At 38.6% G+C, this 23,486-nt stretch overlaps 1 protein-coding gene across 1 annotated transcript in view; it reads left to right on the top strand.

Annotated features, from left to right (window-relative positions):
- The window catches only part of LOC149239089 (Bacterial sec-independent translocation protein mttA/Hcf106), a 77,546-nt gene extending 67,650 nt beyond the window's left edge, over positions 1-9,896 (top strand). Inside the window, exon 3 of the mRNA XM_089373319.1 lies at positions 9,188-9,896. Within this exon, the coding sequence (XP_089229445.1) occupies positions 9,188-9,307 (120 nt within the window). The 3' untranslated portion in view covers positions 9,308-9,896. The remainder of the gene's footprint in view (positions 1-9,187) is intronic.
- Positions 9,897-23,486: the final 13,590 nt, after the last annotated feature.

Below are 23,486 nucleotides of genomic sequence, written 5' to 3'. Positions count from 1 at the left end.
GAGGTGATTCAGTAGTTTCAAAGTAGTGAGAGGGGCAGGGATAGTAAGGACGGAAGGAAGTTTTTCCAGTCCGGTGAATGCACAACATGGAAACAACGTACTCCATAGAGAGGTAGACGCATTGCAGAGAGGCAACCCAGAGCTTTAGAGGGAGATCTGTATTTGCTAAGGAGAAGTCGAGTTTAAGAGGCATGAGCCAGAGTGGGAGCCCAGAGAGCCAGAAGATCGAGTTTCTAGAGCAGCAGTTGATCAACAGAGTGAGAGAGACGCTGGTCCCAGCAAGCTGACGCAAATCTGCGTAGGCTAATGCAAAGGCAACAAGGGGCAACTCTTCTTGAGCTAAGGTTAGCGTCAGATCACCAGTGGAAGTGAGATTTTTCTCACTAAATGCTTGTCAATTATTTTCTCTGCATGGATTGCTAGATTTGAGCATCCATTGTCTTGTACTCAGATTTACTACTGCATAATAATAAAACCCTTAGTTGCTGCACCGGTTTTCCCTTATTGGGATTTTCCGAGGACATTGGTCCAAAAATAACAGTGTTTATTGTGTTTGTGTATCTATTCTTCTAGTGTTTTTATTTTTTACGCAGTATTATATTTGTGAAGGCTGCAATGTATATGTTTCGATATTTGCCGTAGGAAACTGCAAGTAATTTGTTTGATTAATTTAATAAATAGAAGAAACATTATCAGTTACCGTAGTAGGATTCGGGATCACCGAATTTTCACATGGTATCAGAGCACAGATTGTAAGCCGGAGAGCTCAGAGCAGGAGAAGAGAAGGAGGTTCAAATTTCTGCGTAGGCAACAATTCGAAACCCCAGAGGCAACGCAGTCCTTGGGCCAAGAGGATCGAGTTTTGAGGAAAAGTCTATTTCTCTGAGTGAGTCGACAGAGAAATTAGATTTTCCAGATCAAAGCCTACTAGAGGCAGAAGGGAGCAACAATATTTTCCTTGCAGAGCAGATCTTCAGCTGGGACACAGTTTTTGCAGCAGTTTGCTAGTGCAAATAGCGTCAGGAGGAAGGAAGAGCACACACTGAGGGAATTATTTCCTCAAGGGACTCTGTTGGCGGTGCTGGACCCGCCAACATTCAGGGGATCTCCCCGGTATGAAGTCCCAACTAGACCTCACACCATTTGGTGTAGGAGTTCCATTCAGTACGATGGCCCGATTTCCATTATCTTAAAGATATGCCTTAGCTCTTGCTTGTCAGCATGTGAGAGTGGTTTGCTTTGTCTTCGAACAACAAGGTTCGCGTGCCTGGTGAGTGCTAGTGTTACTTGTGTCAAGGTTCTTTCACCGCAGAGGGAGAGGGTGGAAGTGAGTCTCTAGTTGAAAGGGAAGAGTCCCAATTTTGTCAGAGACACAACGCAACAGGACATGCACAAATTCTGGCGAGTAGTCCACACGGATGCGGCAATCACAAACACACAATGAACGGTTAACATGTACAACACCCAGCGGAATAGTCCATGCGAGTGCAACGGTTGTTATAACAAATTTATGGGAATGGTTCTATCTAGTGTCTGATGAGATGGCCCACACGGGAAAGACAACGTTAACAACTTATACAACACATTTTCATAAGCATATGTATTAGAACAACTGAAATAGTTCAACTGTCTTAACACAGGTTAAAGCAACATGCATTACAAGTGTTCAAAGAATAGTCTTACAAACAATTACAATACATGTGTGAAAACGTGTTGGCCTGTTAACAGACTTTTGAATTAAGCGAAAGTTCTAAGACACATCGGTACACCATACATCACTAACCTTGTAAGCAGGGCGTTGGAGCCTTTGCTCGCTCCTCAAAGAAAAGATTTTAGACTCTCAAGGCTATGTGGGAGGAGCCAAGGTGAAAATTCTTTTGCATGTACAAACGACGGGTATTTATAGCCAAGGGTGAAACTGACCCTTGTGACTGTTCAACTTCCCTCATGACTGTTTGACTTACACGACTCTTCAACTTTACAGGCGGTTCTCTTGGACTTCTACGTTACATTACATTGATTACAACAGTATGGCCCACAATAGTGATGTGGCCGAGATGAATCATGACACGACTTGACACGACAATGTTGGTATGTTCATGCTGGTGGTGGTGTCCATGTCAAGCTGCAGTGTTGCTGAGTGATGGATGTGCTCTTGGTGTATCATAGCTTCATCTCTGCATGGAAAGGTGTGTGAAGTCTTCGATGGTCTTGGTGTTCGCTTTATGTTTGCACGTGCATGTTCCTCCTTCGCTTGTATTTTGACATGCTTCATGTGTTCGTCCGTTCGTGAACAAATCTCCTTGCATGCATCCCTCATTCGTTTATTCGCGAAACAATCTCCTCGCATGCATTCCTTGTTCGTCCATTTGCGAACAAATCTCCTCGCATGCTCTCCTTGTTCATCCCGTTCGTCGTCGTGTCATGTCTCATCCATGTACCTGTATCTGCAATCACTCATGATAAGATGACATCAAATCCAGAAATCTCCTAGTCTACCATGATGCATTATCGTTCGCTTTCGGATGCAGGTGACCGGGAGAGATGAAAAGGCTCTGAAATTGCGCAAGGCAGATTTCGAGCTGGGATGTGGGCTCCGGGCACTGCTAGTGAAAATTGCACAGAGGTCATTGGGAGGTTGAGATGGACAAATCTGGATCAGTAGTGACTGTCCGCGGGATCTAGCTCGGTTGGAGGGCAATTTTGCGCAATTTTTTCAGGGAGGCCGTGCAGGCGGCAGAGGGGGGACTAGCAACAAAAACTATGCAATTTCTCCAGGGAGCTGATAGCGGGCTGCAAGAGGCTTGCTTGGAAAAATTGCGCAATTTCTCTAGGGAGGTGGCTGCGGGTTGCGGGAGTCTGCTAGCAAAAACTGCGCAATTGTTGGGAGGTTGGCCTGCTGAACATCCCATCGCAGTTTCTGAGCTGAGCGAGATGCTGGGCAACTAGGAGACTGCTCATGAAAACTGCTCATTTTTCCGGTTGAGCAGCAGGCCGGTTGACTAGGTGATTGGCTAGAAAAACTGCGCAATTTTTTGAGGGAGACAGTGATGGACACAAAGTGTCTGTTCGACATGTCTGCGTAGTTTCTTCAGTCAGCAGAGCGGGCAAGCTTTGTAGCTTTTGCACAATTTTTTGGGGGAGTGAGTCCCGGGGTCACTGCCCAGTCAAACTCTTCGGTTGACCAGTTGGAGGCTTGGTTGATGTGCTTGCAGGCAACGCAGATTGAAATGGCTTGCTGAGCAACTTCTGCGCTGTTTTGGGTGACAGTCAGTCCGGTCAATTCCAGGATTGCGTAGTGCAGGCTGCCTGGGAGACAGCCTCAAGCTCTGCGCAATTCTGGGCAGCAGTACATGATCACTGAGGGCCGAAACTGCGCAATGCAGCTTAGCGAAGGTCTGGCTGTTGGAGGGTGATTCGGTCGTCAAAATTTCAACAAAATGACTAAGTGTGTGGGCGAGTGAACTTGTGCATACACGACCTTGCGAATACACACTCAACATGACTCGACGACAAGACACCTCAAACCATCAAGACAACATATACTCAGTGTCATTGACCGACAGTGCGAGCGACAAGCGCGACACTTGTGATAGATTGTTGAACGACCGCGACGTCATTTGCGACGTTTGCGCGACAGTGCATATAACATCGTGTGAATTATCATCACACTTAGGATTTTCGACCTCCTTATAGGAACTCGCTTTTGTTGCTTCTTTGGCTATTGGAGTATCTTGGATGCATTTTGATGTTTGGAAGCTATTTTGGATTGTCTTTGGAGCTATTTATTTGATAAATGGATGGATACACTATCTTGTAAGTGCCTATTGTTGAAGATTATTATTTTGAATTGTCTAATGTATGGAATTGCTGCTTCTAGATTATGCTTGTTTATGCCCTAATTTGTTGAAAATAAATTTTAAAGGCTATCTAGTTGAGAATTGCATATGTTACTCATTGTATAACATGTAATGAATGTTCCTAGTGGAGGAATTCTTATAACTCTCCATCAAACTCCATTTTCCTTAGAAGTGGGTAATTGCTGGAAATCGATACCTAGGGCATCAATTTTTGGCCTCCTTGGAAACAAATTTAGCCTATCTAATGCATCCTTGACTCCATATGCCCAAAGGACAAGGCACTTGTCCAAGTCCTTGGTGATCATTCTTACATCTCATCCATAAATTCTTCTCTTGAAATTTCGGCCCTTTTAAGGCTAGGATGACAAAACTAGGGCTTAGAGCGAAATTTTAGGGGAGAGGTTTTGTGGAGACTTGAGAGCCTAAACATCAAGTGGAGGGTCTTGGCTACTTGACCTATAAATTTGGTGGGCATCCACTTAAGTTTCCTCCATAAAATCTCTTGCCCTAGGTGTTGCCCTAAGAGGGAAACCCTAGCTTTCTCTTCCTCAACTTGAGGGCTTCCTTGAAGGTTGTATGAACTTTGTACTTGTTGAAGTATATCTTAAGAAGCCTTTTCTCTCCATTGCCTTGACCTTGGGAATTCCAATACTCAAGCAAAATCAACAAACCCTAGGTTTTGTGCATTTTCTTCCTAGGTCTCTCATAGAAAGCATATTGCTTCTTAGTGAAGCCTTATACCTGAAATTTGAGTCTTTCTTAAGAGATTCTAGAATCTAGCTTATCACCTTATACCTTGACCCTAAAATACTTTTCATAGGTGATCCTATCTTATTGGGACTCCTCCCATTGGTGAAAATCCGTAAAGAGTAGGGGGCCTTGGCTGTGGTGACAGTGGGCCATTGCCCCATTGTTAGCACTTAGTCTAGCTTTTTGTCTTGTAGGGTTTCCCTCTCCAATGCCTGCTAGATTTTATGGTAACAGTATGGAAGCATGTTCCTCAATTTATCTTCTAGCTGCTTAAGTTCCTACTCAGCTAGAATTGACGCTCCTAGTTTTATCTCAAATGTTGCTCACTTTTAGGATTTTAGTTGTCCTTGGATGTCTTTCTTGATGGGAGTAATATCTCTCTGTTTTCACTCTAGCTTCATATTTGGTGATGGAGCAAAAGAAAATCTCAAGCTTGTTGCCTGGTAAAATTCTAAGCCACCATAATTTGTTGCAAGTGTAGAAACCTTTTCAGATCTTTGTCATCCTCCAAATGTTAACTATAAAGGTTTCATGAAAATTTTGTAAAATTTTCGAAATTTCCAAGATTGTAATATATTTTACTGAGAATGTTATTTATTATTATTATTATTATTTTTTAAAGTAATTTCATACTACAGAAATTTGGGCAAATATTCATTTTAAATTGGCAAATTGTTTTTGAAAAAAATTGGAAATATTGGCCAAATTACCAATATTAGTTTCTTTGCTTGTTGGAGAGATGTCTCATGGTATGTCTAAACTCTAGATGCCCATCTTTCATCCATTGCTCAAATAACCTCTCAGTGATGTCATGGCACACAACATTCCAAGGGCCTATATTTCTTTTCCTCTACTTGCCTAAAGTGAATCTAGTTCCACTCTAGTACCTGGTGTTCATTGGTGAGGACTTTGTCTGTTTGCAACATGTTTCTTCTGTATGCTTAAAACAAAGCTGAGAACATGGTTGGCATGAAGACGGAAATAACCATTCTCTCTGATTCCATCAGAAAATTTCATTGATCGGTTATGCACAAATTCAAACCATGTAAGTCTCTTTGTTACTAACAAATTTTCTGCCTAGGCAGATGTGTGTTTTCTCTGGCAAATTAAACATTTCTATTATATGACCGAAGGAAAATACAGGGAGAACATGTACATCCATATACAAGTGCGCCTGATAATGTCTTTGACTCTTCTCATGAAAACTGTAGAAGTTGTAGTAAGCAGATCATACTTCAATGCTCTTCAAAAACTAACAAAACTTAATAGATGTCCATATCATCTATTTCCAACTATTTGTCATATCACAGGTCTTCTTTCTGTATCCACTAACTCTATTGATAATATATTAAACTACCATACTATTTCTTCTCCCACTATTATCCTCCCTATGTTCCCTATAGATGATAAAAATTTCCTTATTCTCACTGAGAAACTGTGCTGATTTCCATTGAGATACTGTAGACATAAAGCCGAAGGGGATAATGGAGACATTTTGTGGGGCTCAATGCCTGTTTTACCATCTAAGTATGATCGACTACTTGTTTCTCATAGTTTAGTAGCTTGTTGACTCTTAGCTTTGTTAGAGTGTGCTCAAATGCATAAAGCCTGCAGGAGAGTTAGTTGTAGTTCTGTTCTATTCTTGGAAGAAGCTTTGCCAGGGGAGGACTCTGTTTAGCAGGCACAAAAACTATGCTAGAATCAATGTTACATTTATCCGCATCGGCAATTTATCACCAGGGTATGTCTAAACTCTAGATGCCCATCTTTCATCCATTGCTCAAATAAACTCTCAGTGATGTCATGGCACACAACATTCCAAGGGCCTATATTTCTTTTCCTCTACTTACCTTCAGTGAATCTAATTCCGCTCTAGTACCTGGTGTTCATTGGTGAGGACTTTGTCTGTTTGCAAAATGTTTCTTCTGTATGCTTAAAACAAAGCTGAGAACATGGTTGGCAGGAAGACGGAAATAACCATTCTCTCTGATTCCATCAGAAAATTTCATTGATCGGTTATGCACAAATTCAAACATGTAAGTCTCTTTGTTACTAACAAATTTTCTACCTAGGCAGATGTGTGTTTTTTCTGGCAAATTAAACGTTTCTATTATATGACCGAAGGAAAATACAGGGAGAACATGTACATCCATATACAAGCGCGCCTGATAATGTCTTTGACTCTTCTCATGAAAACTGTAGAAGTTGTAGTAAGCAGATCATACTTCAATGTTCTTCAAAAACTAACAAAACTTAATAGATGTCCAGATCATCTATTTCCAACTATTTGTCATATCACAGGTCTTCTTTCTGTATCCACTACCTCTATTGATAATATATTAAACTACCATACTATTTCTGCTCCCACTATTATCCTCCCTATGTTCCCTATAGATGATAAAAATTTCCTTATTCTCACTGAGAAACTGTGCTGATTTCCATTGAGATACTGTAGACATAAAGCCGAAGGGGATAATGGAGACATTTTGTGGGGCTCAATGCCTGTTTTACCATCTAAGTATGATCGACTACTTGTTTCTCATAGTTTAGTGGCTTGTTGACTCTTAGCTTTGTTAGAGTGTGCTCAAATGCATAAAGCCTGCAGGAGAGTTAGTTGTAGTTCTGTTCTATTCTTGGAAGAAGCTTTGCCAGGGGAGTACTCTGTTTAGCAGGCACAAAAACTATGCTAGAATCAATGTTACATTTATCCGTATCAGCAATTTATCGCCAGGGTTGTGAAATTTAAATTATCAGTAATATCGGGAAAAATATCAGAAATTATCAGGAAACTTAAAAAATACAAAAATAATCAAATATTTTCAAAATTTTAACTTCTGAAGCAGCATCAACAAACACATTGCTACATAAATATGAAAATAAATTGACATATAAGATATAAAAGATGTCAGTGGAACATCAGATATCGATACTGAAATATGATATTTGTCCTGAGTCATAGAATCTGACAGAATGATACAAAATCATATCAAAACAAAAATAGATGTATCTCATGAAGTGAATCATGGCAATAAAAACAATGGATTTCCCCTTGTTTGCTGGATGAAAATGGTCACAACATCCTCAACAATGATATCAGAACCAGACCAAAATATTGGTCAACCAAAAAATACGTAAAATATTCAAATTTTGAAAATAACATATAATTCATATGCATCCATATGAATCCAAATTATTTTACACAAATATGCAAAGTTTCTCGTGTATATAGCAAGGGTGCATATAACCAAAATAGCACCAAGTGCAATCCATCTTTGAATCAATAAAGATAATAGAGAGGCTCTAAATGGCCTTTAGAGTAAAAAAAATCATGCTACAACAAATAGGTACATAACATCAAAACCATTGCCTATATTGGGATCCTCCTCGTCAAGGTCACCCTCTACGCATTGAAATAAGATAGAAAAAGATTAACATGCCTAATCAATGATTTTGCTAGAGTAAAGTGCACATTTTTACTGGGGTCATGATGGAGGAGTTCAACAGTGAATGCCACCAACATCGAGGTACATAAAGTGCTTGGTGCTCTTGATTAAATGTTAGTGCCAGACCCTCACACATCACAAAATACAGTAGCAATGTTGCAATCTTGCCAATCCCGAACTCCTAAAAACTTTTGAGTTTGCTGAATTTTGAATGGCATCTAAATTCTAGTTACTCCATATGAATTCCAAAGAAATTGGAACAACTCTCAAACATCCTAAAACAATTGATGGTTAAAAATTTAAGTAAGATTGGCATTCTCTTTTATCATTAATTTGTGAAAATGAAACATAAAGGAGAATACCAATTTTACTTATGAATTTAATATTATCATTAACTACTAGGGTATGTATCTCATGAGATGAATCATGGGAAATGAAAACAGTAGATTTCCCTAAATGAAAGATAAAGGAGAACACCATTTTTACTTTAAGAATTTAATATTACCATTAACTAGTAGGGTATGTATCTCATGAGATGAATCATGGGAAATGAAAACAAAGATTTTCCCTTGTTTGCTTGATGGAAAATTGTGACAGTATCCTCACAGCTCAATCCTCTAGCCCACTTTCAAAAAATGAGGATTAAAAGAGCAAAAATTTGGTTATAAGGTGAAACTGACAGGGATAGGGCAATAATTTCCAACTTATCACAATAATTACCTAAATTATTGTTTTAATTTCAAAAAGGCCGATATTATCGTGATAAGTGAACACTGGCTAAATACAATGATGATACTGTCCTATGAGTCTTGTGATGTATCCATTTTTCTAATCAGTAGCTGCATGTATGAATGGTTAAGCAATGTGCATGTTACCCTTGATTGATCTTATATTCCTATGCCACTACTATAATGGAATCTTAAGCAATAGCAATCATTTGAAATTTATGCTTCCTCATAATTCTCAAATCAATGCATTCTTATCATTATTTCTGGACGTTCAATTTTTTCATTCTAGTTGCCAGTTCCAAGGCTGGAGAGCTAATAAGAATTCCGGAAATAGTTACTTATGTTCCAAGATATAATGAGCCCATTTACCATGAATAACTGACCATATACACTTCCATGCTTACAGGCAGCTAAAGAGTTTGAGACAGAAGTGAAAAAAGAAAATGAGCGTCCGATGACAGAATTATCAAAGCCAGCTAGCTCGGAAACTACTCCTGAAGCTGAAGAAAAAAATGTCCAGGTCTAGTATTTGATTTTGATATTCCGGGTAAACTTGTATCATGGGAATCAACCAGATAAGTGTTATGTTGAGTGATATATTATTAATTCATTGTTTATATTGAGATTGTCCGTGTAATTTTTCCTATGCAATGGTAGATTTGATAGAACTGATATAAACATAAGAATGGTGGTTAAATAAGATGTTTAGTTTAGACTTGCATATCTGAATAGCACGATGATGCCCAATCTCCTTCTGCAAGGCAAATTGTTTCCTCTTCGAAAGAAGACAAGGGCATGACAAGATAAGGGTTCGAGAGTCTTTTGATTTGAACTCTAGTTACAACAACAAAGAGTTTGCATAGAAATTAAAAGCATTTGCCGCATTGATTTTTAGCAGGAAAATGTCTCTGCGCGGTAATGTCCCATATCCTCTTTTTTATTTTTAAAATTAATTATTTGCTATTACTCATCATACGTTCCAAGGCTAGTGGGTTTTAGTTGATAACTGTAAGTATAATGATGTTTAAACCATGGCATTATCTTTAACTGCTATTTTGATTTGTGGATATTTTAATTTTAAATTCTCTCTATAAAAAATGCTGTTATATTGTAAATTTGTGTGTATAGACACCGACATTTTTTGTATGGAAACCTGTTATATTTGAATTTTTTTAACACAATCTATCAGCGTCTAAATGCTGAATTTTATACCTCTTCTTAGCAATCTGCAATTTTCATGCAAACTTTTGGAAGTGAAAATATAACATTTCTAAATTTTTTTGCGAGTTTGATTTGATCTATAGGTTTATGCCTATTGCGAGTTTGATTTGATCTATAGGCTTATGCCTATGATGGATTCATTGCTATATGCTATTCAGTTCCACAGCTGATGTAGTCAGGTTGTTTACTCAACGCCCTGTGGACCTGCTTGATATTTGCAAGAGAGGCAAGAGAGCTATGGAATAACAATGGTTTGCAATATTAAAAAACTCCATGTTTTTGAAGAAACCTTAAAATAGTGGCTCAAAGTTTAATTTGTGTTTCAATATAAATTGTGATGGTATATATAGAAGTTTAAAATCTCATATTTCTTTGTATTGCACTGTAAGTTGTGTATGTTTCCAACCAGATTATCTCTCGTATGTATATCTCTCGTATGTATTTCACATCGATGTAAGATAAAATATTTTTTAGTTATGGTGGTAGAACTTCCAGCTGTGGTTATTTCTCGTATTTATTTCACAAACATCCAAATTAATCCCGTTTCCATTATTTTATCTAAGATTGGTAGAACTCTCAGCTTTTGACTCATCAATATTGGTTCATGTTGGGTGTTTTCTGTTTTCCGAATACAAGAATGGTAACATCAACATGAATGTTAAAGATGTAATGCTCAATTTTAGGTAGGTGATATTCTATATGTTATGATACGGTCGAGTTTAGAAGTGGGACAAATTTAGAGGGGGCAGCACGTTTTTGGGTTAGCCTATTTTTGGATGTAATGCTCAATTTTAGGTAGGTGATATTCTATATGTTATGATACGGTCAAGTTTAGAAGTGGGACAAATTTAGAGGGGGCAGCACGTTTTTGGGTTAGCCTATTTTTGGGGAGGATGATATCATCCTCAACTGTTCGGCACATTTTGTTTGTAAATATCATAATCTTTTTTAAAGGTAATGGGTATTTGTAATAACAAAAATATTAGCTGCAACTTGACCAATACACTGATGGTACAATCCAGCGCTCATGAATGTTCTTTTCCGTATAAAAACGACGTGTAATTTTATTTAAGAAAAAAATTACAATCAAACTGAGAAAAATAACATTCTCTATCCAAAATGAAGAGATACAATCTACAACAAATCCGTTGTAATTTCCTCTTCGCTCTCACATAGTCTCCTCTCTCTCTCTTGCTCAGAATAATAATACACAACCACAATACAATTCCCTCATATAAGCCGAGGGTTGCCTTCTAGGGCAAAAAAGCCCTAATTTAACATAACTTCTACTGTTAGATCATCTGCCTAATGAACGGACCAGATTGACTATGAAATTACAATATTTTACAAAACAAATTTTCATCTATTTTTAGCTTCGGGGGTAGTGCCCCTGAACCCCCGCCATCGGCCCGCGGGCCCTCGGACCCCTAGCCGGGGGGGAGGGGGATGGTTCCCTTCGGACCTTTGCGGGGGAACTTCCCCCCTCCCCCCGCGTGGAGGGGTGTTTAGTCTTCTTGGGGTATACATTCAGCTAAAACAAAGACCTTTGAGTCAAGAAGATAATCAGGCTGCACACCCAACATAATTTGAAAAAAATAGGAGAATAAGAACTAGTAATTGCAATAGTATTTAAAATTTCACATGGTATCAAAGCAGATCTGAGGGCAGAAGGAAGATCTATGTAGGGCACAGGAAGATAAAACACAAGGGTTGAAACCCAATTCGAGTTTAACACAATTCAAATTTCTCCAATTTATTTGAGTTCGCTGAATTTCTAGTTTTCTAGAGATAGCTGTAGCAAGGTTGAGAGATTAGGACAGGTTGGATGGAGCATCGAACTTTGGGTTTTGGAAGGCTAGGATGTTGTTTTTATTGGACGAATTTGATCTGAAGGAGTTTGCTACGACAAATGTCGCTATACCAACATATCATATCATGTTACATGAGTATAGGGAGGATAATGCCAAAGCAAAGAGGACGATTCTTGATGGAGTCAGGGATCATATTGTTCCACATGTCATAGAGAGTGGCAACGAAGGAAATGCAGGTTGCCATCATAAAACTGTACCAGGATACTACAAAAAATAAGAAGAAGATTCTCAAAGAGAAGCCGAGGACCATTAAGCAGAGTAAAGGTGAAGACATAACTTCATATCTCACCAGAGTTTGACTTGCCATAAATTAGCTAGTTGCAGTGGGTGATAAGCCCAATGATGATGAGATCATGTGAATAACATTTAATGGATTCACCAAGGAGTGGAGTGTTTCCGTCCAAGTGATCAATGGGCGGGATAAACTTCTTGATTTGGAACGCCTTTGGAGTGACTTTACTCAAGAAGAGTGTTAAGTCCCTATAATACTAATGTATTCACTCATTGTTATTAGTGTAGTCCCCTTATTGTTATTGTTGTGCCCCATAGAAGCCCACTATTCCCTCATTGTTATTAGTGTAGCCCCCTTATTGTTATTTTTGTGCCCCATAGAATCCCACTATTGTTATTGTGGTGCCCTTACATTATTATTGTTATGTCGGCTCTGATTATATTGTGACCCCTTAGACTCTCATATATAGAAAGGAGGTTGTGTCATTTGAATCATCCAAGAATTGTTCATTTGTGCAATGTAAATGAGGTTTCCCCTTCGAAGAGGCTGATTTTGAAGTCGTTGATTTATCTTTTTTTTTCTATTTTGTGAGCTGGTTGCATAACATTTGGTATTAGAGCTTTGGATTCTAGGGTTTCGCTGCTCCAAACATGTCATCGTGACATTTTCTCTATAAATTTTTTTCTACGTTGTTTTAGAAGCTAAAAAAAAAAAACCATTTGCACCGAAATCTCGTTGACCCTTGGGTCTGAATTTCAGATCTTGTCTCGCTATATTTTTGGAGATATGATCCAAGGAATTTAGGGTTTTTGCAGGATCTCGAATTACATTCCAAACAGGTGACCTTGGGACAATCGTCATAACTTTCTCTCTGAGTATCAAATTGAAATTTCGCCATAATGTACAGAAAGAGGACAAACTGTAGTTTGCTGTGTAGTGTTTTCAGGTTCGAAGGTTGAAACAATGATACGTGGCACTTCGTACAAGTTTGCTCTACTGAAGAAGTCTATAATCAGGTCATAGTGAAAGATTTGGCCTAACACTTTCTTGAAGACTCCAATATTGATCAGACTTGTGGGATTGGAAAGACGACTTAGAGGGCTACCACAGGACATAATTTCAGACCTTGGAGATCCGAAATTACAAAGATACAACATATTCAATATCAAGCTCCTACGAAGCAAAAAAAAAAGGTGCGTAGTCTTTTTAAAAATTTGCATAAGTTTGGTTTGAAAAATTAGTTTGAAGTGATTCAAATGGTATAGTGAAACATAATTATCATTAATTGATGCCCCGGAGAAAGAAAATGGAAACACTTAGTAAGCAACTCGTAAGCTCCATTATGACACATGAAGAAGAGGAAGAAATGTGACATGATATATCAAAATTGCAAGACCAAATGCAAAAAATTTCACTCTTGCAAAAAGTAACAAAAAATGAATTGGAAGCCATGATGAATGTTAAGTTAGATGGTATAAAAAGAGACATGGTAGTTTTAAATGATGGTTTAAAATCAGACATGGAAGCAGTGATGAATGTTAAGATAGAAGGATTGAAAGAAGGTTTGACAAAGTTGCTAGAAGAAAGGTGTCCCATTGGTGACAAGGCAATCCATGAAAGTCATGATGAAGACAAAAAAAATATCAATCACGATTTTAGAGACTCCCATGTGGGGTTCAAGAACCACCGCATTCCAAAGATAGAGATGAAGAAGTTTGATGGCAAGGATTCGGTAACTTGGATACTACAGATGGAGCAATATTTTGATCTACAGGATGTGCAACCCTCACAAAAGGTACGTATTGCATCTTTATATTTAGAATCCAATCATTCTGTGTGGTATTAGATGGCTTTGTTCTCGTAAACCACTTGTCACTTGGTCATTTTTTACGGAGGAAATGATAGCACATTATGAAGATACAAAGAGCAACAACTTTTTTAGCCAATAATAAATCTCAAACAAAAGGGTTCAATGGCAGAGCACATTGAAGACTTCCAAAAATTGAATATTAGGGTAATCAATATTCCAGAGCAACATAGGATTGATGTCTTCATAGGGACTTTAAAAGATAACATCCAACATGAGGTTCGCCTTTGGGAACTTGATTCATTGGAGAAGGCATTTAGGGTGGTAAGAAAAGTTGAAAGCAAAATTATGGGAACCAGGTAGTCTACCAATCACAACTATAAAGATGGAAGTATTATTGGTCCTAGTCTTCCACAACCTACAAGGTTGCACCACAACAATTGGAGGAAAAAAGAGTAAAAGGGATTTGTTACAACTGTGATAACAAATACACTAAAGGTCATAAATGTGTTGAGAAGAAATTATTCTATATAGGTTGTGAAGAGGAGGAAGGAAAGGAACAAGAAACATCAAAAGAGGAGGATATACACCAGGAATCAACCCTAGAGAAAGAAGAACTGAATCTGACCATATCTTGTAATGCATTGGTAGGAATTACCACTCCTCAAACTCTCAATATAGAAGGACATATCAATAAGAAAAATGTAATAGTGTTGATTGATTCGGGTAGTACCCATTATTTTATTCATTGTAAGATAGTGAAGGAATTAAATTGCTTCCTATATCCAACACCAGAGTGTCAAGTGATGGTTGCAAATGGAGGAACTATAAATTGCTCTGGAAAGTGCCATAATATCAAGCTATCCAAGAGAGAATATGTATTGAATAGTCCAATGCTTTCCATTCCAATGGGTGGTGCTAATGTCGTACTAGAAGTCCAGTGGTTACAATCTTAGGGTACGATAGCTTTTAATTTTCAAGAACTTTTCTTGAATTTTTTTTTGGGAAGGAAACAAAGTTGAATTAAGGGGCATCGCAGGAGAACCATGAAAGATAATCAACTCTAATAGCATGACAAAGCTTCTAAAGAAAGAACAATGGGGCGTAATTGCACACTTATGTTCACTAGAGGTTCAAACATCGAAATCATCTATTTCTCAAGACCTCCAAAAAGTCTTGGACAATTATTCTAAGGTATTTGAGACTCCCAAAGGCCTCCCACCTATTCGTGATCATGAGCATGCTATTCATTTGATTCTAGGAAGTATTCCTCCAAACATCAAGCCTTACAGATATCCTTATGCCCAAAAGAGTGAAATTAAAACGTATGGTTGCAAAAATGCTAGAGGCTGGTATAATTCAACCTAGTCAAAGTTCTCTCTGCTCTAGTAGTATTGGTGCACAAGAAGGATGGATCATGTGTCTGGATTATAGGGAGCTCAACAAACTCACTATTAAAGATAAATTTCCCATTCTTGTCATTGATGAATTTTTGGATGAATTACATGGGGCAATTTTACTTCACCAAGTTGGATCTTCATTTAGGATATCATCAAATAAGAATGAGGACTGAAGACGTTCCGGAAACAACATTTAAAACTCATGAAGGTCATTATGAGTTTTTGGTCATGCCTTTTGGCCTTACCAATGCACCTTCTACATTTCAAGGTTTGATGAATTCCATTTTCAAACCCTTGCTTAGAAAATTTGTGTTAGTATTTTTTGATGATATACTAATCTACAACACGTCTTGGAAGGATCATGTTGACCATGTTGACAGGGCGCTCAAGCTATTAGAGGAGAAACAATTATATGCAAAAAACTCCAAATATTTCTTTGGAGTACAAGAGGTGGAATATCTAGGTCATATTGTATCTCATGAGGGTGTTAAGGTAGACCCTAACAAAATTAAAGCCATTAAGGAATGGAAAATCCCCACATCCATAAAGCATTTGCGAGGATTTATCAGGTTGATTGGGTATTATTGCAAGTTTGTTAAGAATTATGGGAGAATAGTAGCACCTCTAACAACATTGCTGAAGAAAATGCATTTTCTTGTACTCCAGAAGCAACTAAGGCCTTTGAGCATCTCAAAGAGGCAATGTGCCAAGCACCGGTCTTAGCTACGCCAGACTTCACAAAAACCTTTATTGTGGAATGTGATGCCTCAGGAAATGGAATTGATGTTTTAATGCAAGAAGGAAGACCCATTGCTTTTGAAAGTTGTCCAATCAAAGGAAAGTATTTACACAACACTTTATGAGAAGGAAATGTTGGCAATACTACATGCACTTAAGAAATGACGACCTTACTTAATGGGAAGACACTTCAAGGCAAATACAAATCATGATAGTCTTAAATACATTTCAGAACAAAAATTATCTTCAGAAGAACAACAAAAATGGGTCACAAAGATGTTGGTTATGACTTTGAAATCATCTACAAAAAAGGGAAGCAAAATGTTGTTGTAGATGCACTCTCAAGAAAGGATGAGGATGTGGAAGCATTGCTTTGTGCCATTTCTGTTATCCAACTAGATTGGATAACCAAAGTGAAGGATGAATGGAAGAATGACGAACAAGTGTGGGCACTCATTCAAAAGTTGCAGCAAGATCCTAGTACATCTGATACATTTAGCTGGAAAAATGATTCATTATGGTACAAAGATCGCTTATACCTTTGTAAGAATTACCAACTCAAACAACAGATTCTTCTGGAATTGCACACTTGTCCCTTAGGAGGGCACTCAAGATTTTTAAAAACTTACCACAAGATTAAGAATGAAATTTTTTGGGATGGCATTAAATCTTATATTCAAAAGTTTGTGGCGGGATGTTTGGTGTGCCAACAAAATAAAGTTGAGACAATTAAGACCTCGGGTCTGTTACAACCTTTATCCATTCCAAGTCAATGTTGGGTGGAGGTTTCAATGGATTTTATCACAGGTTTACCAAAGTCCAAAGGAAAGAGTGTCATCATGGTGGTAGTTGATAGACTTACCAAGTATGCACACTTTTGTGCATTATCTCATCCATTTAAAGTCAATATAGTTGCTACTGCATTTATGGAAACAATTCAAAAGCTACATGGAAACCCAAAGATTATTGTAAGCGACAGAGATTCTATTTTCACTGGAAATTTTTGGATGAAATTATTTTCTTGTCTGGGTACTCAATTAGCTCATAGCTCATCTTATCATCCCCAATCAGATGGGCAAACTGAGATAGTAAACAAATGTTTGGATAGTAAACAAATGTTTGGAAGGATACCTTCGTTGCTTTGTATCTGATAAACAAACACAATGGGTCAAGTGGTTACCTCTGGCTGAATGGTGGTATAACACTTCCTTCCATACTGCAGCAAAAATGACCCCATTTATGGCACTTTATGGATATCATCCACCGTCCATCACATCATCTTTAAGAGAAAATTCTAAGGTTCAAACAATGGAAGATCACATAGAGCATCAAAAACAAGTTCTCCAACGCTTAAAGGATAACCTCACTTTGGCGCAGAATAGAATGAAACAACAAGCATATCAACATCGCAACAAAAGAAGTTTTGAGGTAGGCGACTAGGTATTTTTATGGCTACAACCATACAAACAAATGTCTCTCATGCAAGTTAAGAAGTATAATAAATTATCACCAAAGTGGTCTTTACAAGGGGTTGCAAAAGATTGGTACTATGGAATACAAATTGGAGCTTCCTACATCTTCTCGAATGCACCCAGTTTTCCATGTTTCATGCTTAAAGAAGATTATAGGTGACAAGCTCCCAATTCAAACAATATTGCCAGAACTTGACGAAGAAGGAAAAATCATATTGGAACTTGAAACAGTCACAGAAACAAGAACTCGACAACTATGAAATCGATCAATTTCAGAGTGTCTCATAAAGTGGAAGAACTTACCTGCGAAAGCATCCAGAACTACTCAAGCATTGAGGACAACATTTTTTTGAAGGAAGGGCATGTTAGGTCCCTATAATACTAATGTATTCCCTCGTTATTATTGTAGCCCCCTTATTGTTATTGTTGTGCCCCATAAAATCCCACTATTCCCTCATTGTTATGTTGACTTTGATTATATTGTGACCCCTTAGACTCCTATATATAGAAAGGAGGTTGTGTCATTTGAATCATCCAAGAATTGTTCATTTGTGTAATGTAAAAGAGATTTCCCCCTCGAAGAGGCTAATTTTGAAGTCATTGATCTATCTTTTCTTCTATTTTGTGAGCCGGTTGCTTAACAAAGAGCTTATGCTCAACTTGGTGAGTGAGAGCAACAACAATTACAAGACACTGAAGGTTGAGAGGGAGTAGGAAAACGTTGCCTTAGCAGGGAAAGGAAAGAAAAGAAGAGTTTTAGTAAGGGACTAAGCTTAAAAGGAGATAATAATATAATATCTCCAATTTTGTGAGCATGGGAGTCACTAAGGAATTTTTCCCACTTTTAGTAATATTAATTAAATAGGGGAAAATATTATTGGAGAAAAGTGGCTAGTATTATTTTATTGGAAAATAATGACAAATTATTATTTTATTTAATGGCAGCAAATTTAACTTAGTGGAAAATGGGCCCCACTAATAAAATAATATTAAAAAAGACTCTAGAGGCATGATGAAAACTTATAAAAGGAGGATGGATTGATTTTGTGGATTATCTTTTGGCTATTACACTCCATATTTCATTTTCTCTTGGAGTTGTTTAACACAAGGGCCAGAGTGTTGTTTAGAACCAGGAATTCCAAGTGGAATTCCACCCTCATTTCGGAGAACTTCGAATGTCTTCCTAGTGATGCAATTTCAGGAGCTCAATTCAAAGCTTCCGTTGAACATCATTGCAGGAGTTTATTATGTAGTGCATTTTTCTTAGATGCAAAGGTATTTTGTGGAGCACGTTGTGGGAACAAGCGTGGGTTAGAGGCTCTCTGAGATTTTGCAGGGAATTTTATTATTATTAGACAAGAGTTTGGATAACGATTTGCTGAGCTGGATTGGAGGCTATTACCTGGGTTGATTTTTCTATCTTTTAGCAAGGGTGCAAAAGCTATTGACTAAGTGCTGTGCAGGGGCTTAGAGAAGTGGAGTCGGGAGAGATATGGGTTGGTGATAGCGGGTATTTCTCAGTGGAGAATTTAACCGGAGATGGGAGAATTTTTCCGTGGTAGATTTGGGCATAATTTAGTAGTATTGAAGTCATGAGGCCTTTTCTGGCTAGATTCGACAATTCACATTTGTTGGGGGTCATTGGGGGTTCAGTGGATTCAACCCAAATCTTTTTTGGGTTTTTGTGGGTTTATTGAGAGGAGTCTCTGACTAATTGTACAAAATTTTCCAGACTATATTTGGGCTTGAAATCCTCATTCTTATAACATAACGTATTGCTGATTAAATGATAAATTTGCATCACTTTGTGGGTTCAGTTTTGGCTTGGAGTTTGGCCAAACCCTTTCTAGGTATTTTTGGCTAGAAGGAATGGAGTTCGTGGCTGCAATTTCAAGGTGATCCAAGCATTCTTCATAGCAGAATCTTCAGTCCCATTCTAGCAGCAGTAGTAGTAATTTCTTGGGTAATGCAAAGTGTTGGTTTGGGCCAATATTTCCTCTAGATCATAGTTGTCTCACCTGGGTTTTGCATAGCTTGCAGTAGCAAGCCGAGGTTCCATTTTCCTTACTCATTATTCTCGAGATTAATAAAATGGCTTAGCTGTTTTGCTTTATTTTTGTACTATTTTGATATGCATGTGTGATATTTGTTTATGGTTGTTGTTTCCTAGTGTTATTTGCTGCAAATTTTAAATTTGGAATATTACAAAGAAGGACAAATCAAATGTCAAGTGCTATCGTTGTCACGAGTTTGGCCATTATGTCAACGATTTCCCATTAAGGAAGAAGGGCAAGAAGCAAGTTGCAGCTTCAGTAGATGTAAATGAACTCTCCAACAAGATGGATCAAGAGTTCGCTTTGATTGCTTGCCTGACTAGCTCGAATTCACAAGGTGTCTAGTACATAGACAATGGATTATCATTTCACATGAAAAGAGTTAGAGAATACTTATCCAGTTATAAGGAGGAGGACATCAGGTTCCAGATTCAGATGGGGAACAAGTCCAAGTTCACTCCTGTTACACGAGGGACTGTTCTATTTCAGAGGGAGAATGACAAGCAAATACCTATCCATGATGTGTTGCATGTGCCAGGCTTGAGGTTGGACTTGATCTCTGTATTAGTCCTTTAGGACAAAGGGTACAATATTCTCTTTAGAGGGCGAAGGTGCTGTTGAAGCATAAGGATTGGAGGTCACCTATAGTATTTGGGATGAGGAGTAGCCAGATGTACAAATTGCAGTTAGACACACCCAAGGCACTAGTTAGCAGCAATAGTCTGAGAGATGGGGGGAGCTATGGCATAGGAGGATGGGCCATATTCATCATGGAGCACTTAGATTGCTTCATGAGACAATGACAAGTGTTCTGGAGGTGAGCACAAAGCACGATGTAGGTAGAGGATGTGTTAGGGAAGTTTTCCAAAGCATCTTTTCCAAGGAGTGACAATAGACCACAGGGGATTTTAGACCTTGTACATTCAGACATGTGGGCTGATGTCGACAAAGTCTCTTAGAGGATACACATACTTATGTACTTTTATTGATGATTTCTCCAGGAAAAACTGGATCTATTTCTTGAAGATCAATGATGATGTCTTCTTTTTAGGAGTTCAAGGCTCTAGTGGAGAATGCGACATGTAGAAAGATCTGGACTCTTCGGTCAGGACAAAAAGGGGAATATACTAGCAAGGAATTCCAAGAGTTCTATACTAGGGCTGGAATATGGAGAGAATGGATGGTTCCTTACAACCCTTAGTAGAATGGGGTTGCAAAGAGGAAGAACCGATCTATTTCAGAGGCAGCGTGAGCGATGATTTATGACTAGGATCTCCCACGCTATTTATGAGCAGAGGCATGCAACACAACGATTTATATTCAGAATAAGGTTTGACATAAAACGCTTGGCAAGATGACTCCAGAGGAAGCTTTCACTGGGAAGAGTCCAGATGCCAGTACTTGGGGATATTTCGCTGCCCAACGTATTGTCACATTCCAGGTGAGACACGTTCAAAGTTGGATTAGATTGCAGAGTGAGGTTGCTTCGTTGTCTACAACGAAACCTCGAAGACATACAAGATCTTCATCTCAGGGGCCAGGAGGATTATAGTTAGGCGGGATGTCAAGTTCATGGAGGACAAGGCATACATAAGGTCCAGAGCATTGCCAATAACTGAAGATTAGAGTGAGCAGCCAACAAAATCTCCTAGAGATAGAGTGATAGAATCAAGGGCAGAATCAAGGGCAACAACAGAGCACGAATATAGTAACTAGTGTGAGAACGAATTCAGGTGTGAATGATCCTGAGGCTTCACAAAGTATGGAGCAACAAATACAACAAATCAGGGAGATGCATCAAGACGACATAGAGGTAGATATTCCTAACTCCATCGCTGGCAAGAGGATCCGAGAGGTTCAAGCTACACTCAGGGATGCTTAGGAGTTTGTGGGGTCTCCTAGGACGAGAAGGAGAGAAGAGAGAACCAGAGAGGTACACTAGCTACATGGAATTGTTTAGTTAGTTGGTGGATAGCGAGCCTTCCAGCTATCAGGAGGTTGCACAACATCAGGTGTGGCGAGATGCTATGGTTGAAGAGTATTCTTCAATCATGTAGAACGATGTTTGGGAGGTTGTACCCAGACCCACAAATATAATGGTTGTTGGATCATGCTGGATCTATAAGATCAAGCATAATGCAAAAGACAACATCGAGAAATACAAAGCTAGGTTTTTGGCCAAGGGGTTCTCTTAGAAGGAGGGATATAGACTATGATGAGGCATTTCCTCCTGTGGTCAAGTACACGTCTATACGAGTTGTGATCTCATTAACAACATAGATGGGACGACAGATTCATCAGATGGATGTCAAGACAACGTTCTGAATGGTGAACTGAAAGAGGAGATGTACATTGAACAACCACAAGGCTTTGTGGCACACAACAAAGAGACCCACGTGTGTAGATTGAAGAGAACTTTGTATAGGCTCAAGCAGGCTCCTAGGGTCTGGTATGAGAGCATTGATAAATACTTGCAGGGCATGGGCTTTGTGAAGAGTGAGGTGGGTGTTAACCTCTACTACATGGTGGTTGGGGGAGATGGTCTCATTCTTGTCCTATATGTAGATGACTTGTTCTTGACAGGTTCACTGGGGCTCATCGAGGAGTGCAAGAGGGACCTTGCGACAGAGTTCAAGATGAAGGATTTGAGACTCATGCACTATTTTCTAGGCATGGATGTATGATAGATAAATGGCGAGATTTTCCTTGGTAAAGGGAAATACGACATAGAGATCCTGAGGAGAATTGGGATGGAGGATTGTAAAGCCATGTGTACTCCCATCATCATGAATTGGAGGAAGATAGATGCATCGAAGGAGAAGGATCTGGACCCCAACTTGTACAGGTAGTTGATAGGCTTTCTCATGTACTTGGTCAACACAAGGCTAAACATATCCTATGCAGTTAACTCTCTGAGCTAGTTCATTGTGGATCCAAAGAGAGTGCATTGGTTAGCATCTAAACATGTGCTGAGGTATTTGCGTGGCATAGTCGAGTATGGGATCATATATGATCGAGGTGATGGTGTTAGATTGGTGGGCTATATTGATGTAGACTGGGCAGGTAACACTGGATAAAAAAAATACTTCTAGGTGGTGCTTCAACATGGGATCAAGAGTTGTTTCTTATTACAACAAGAAGCAGAAGTCTGTGGCACTGAGTTCAACTGAGGCAGAGTACATAGCAATGAGCATGGTTACATGAGAGGCCATATGACGTTAGAAGTTGTTGGTAGCCTTGTTTGGTCAGAGGATAGAGATGACAGTGATACATTACGACAATCAAAGTTGCATCAGGTTGTCAGAGAATCCAATGTTTCATGACATGTCCAAACATATAGACATCATATACCACTTCATCAAGGATTGTGTGCAGTGCAGGTTTGTCTAGCTATAGTAGGTACCTATAGGTAAGTAGGTAACAAATATTCTGATGAAGGCTTTGGGGAAGGCAAGGTTCATCTTCTTAAGAGACAAGTTAGGTGTTATGCAAAACATCTTCCTCACTAAGAGGGAGTGTTAGTTTGTGTAGCTCAGATAAGTGTTCTAGTCTCAAATTATGTCTATGAAGCTAAGGAACACATTTTCTCCAATACCCATACTTGGTTTCACGAGAAAAGACCTTGATTAGATTTAAATAATAAATTAACTAATTTTCCTAAGTTTAACTTAGGGAAATAACTTAATTAATCAAATATTAATTAGGGTAAATCGATTTTTCGCTAAAGACTTCCAGAAAAGTCACGAGAATAGGTCAAGATGATCTTAGCCATCGATTGAGATTAGATCATGGCTGTTGATTTGTCAACGAGAGATTATAAGAGAAAATTGATGGGCATTTTTAGAACACACAGAAACATTGAGACACATAATTGCAGTGAGAGCAAGGGCATAGAGGCAACGCAGGGATA

This window comes from Pinus tabuliformis, chromosome 8, assembly GCF_031772625.1.
Source record: "Pinus tabuliformis cultivar Carrire ecotype Pingquan chromosome 8, CPIR1, whole genome shotgun sequence".
Lineage (NCBI taxonomy): Eukaryota > Viridiplantae > Streptophyta > Pinopsida > Pinales > Pinaceae > Pinus > Pinus tabuliformis.
The sequence above is the reverse complement of the archived record's forward strand: the minus strand, read 5'-3'. Positions and strand labels throughout refer to the sequence as shown.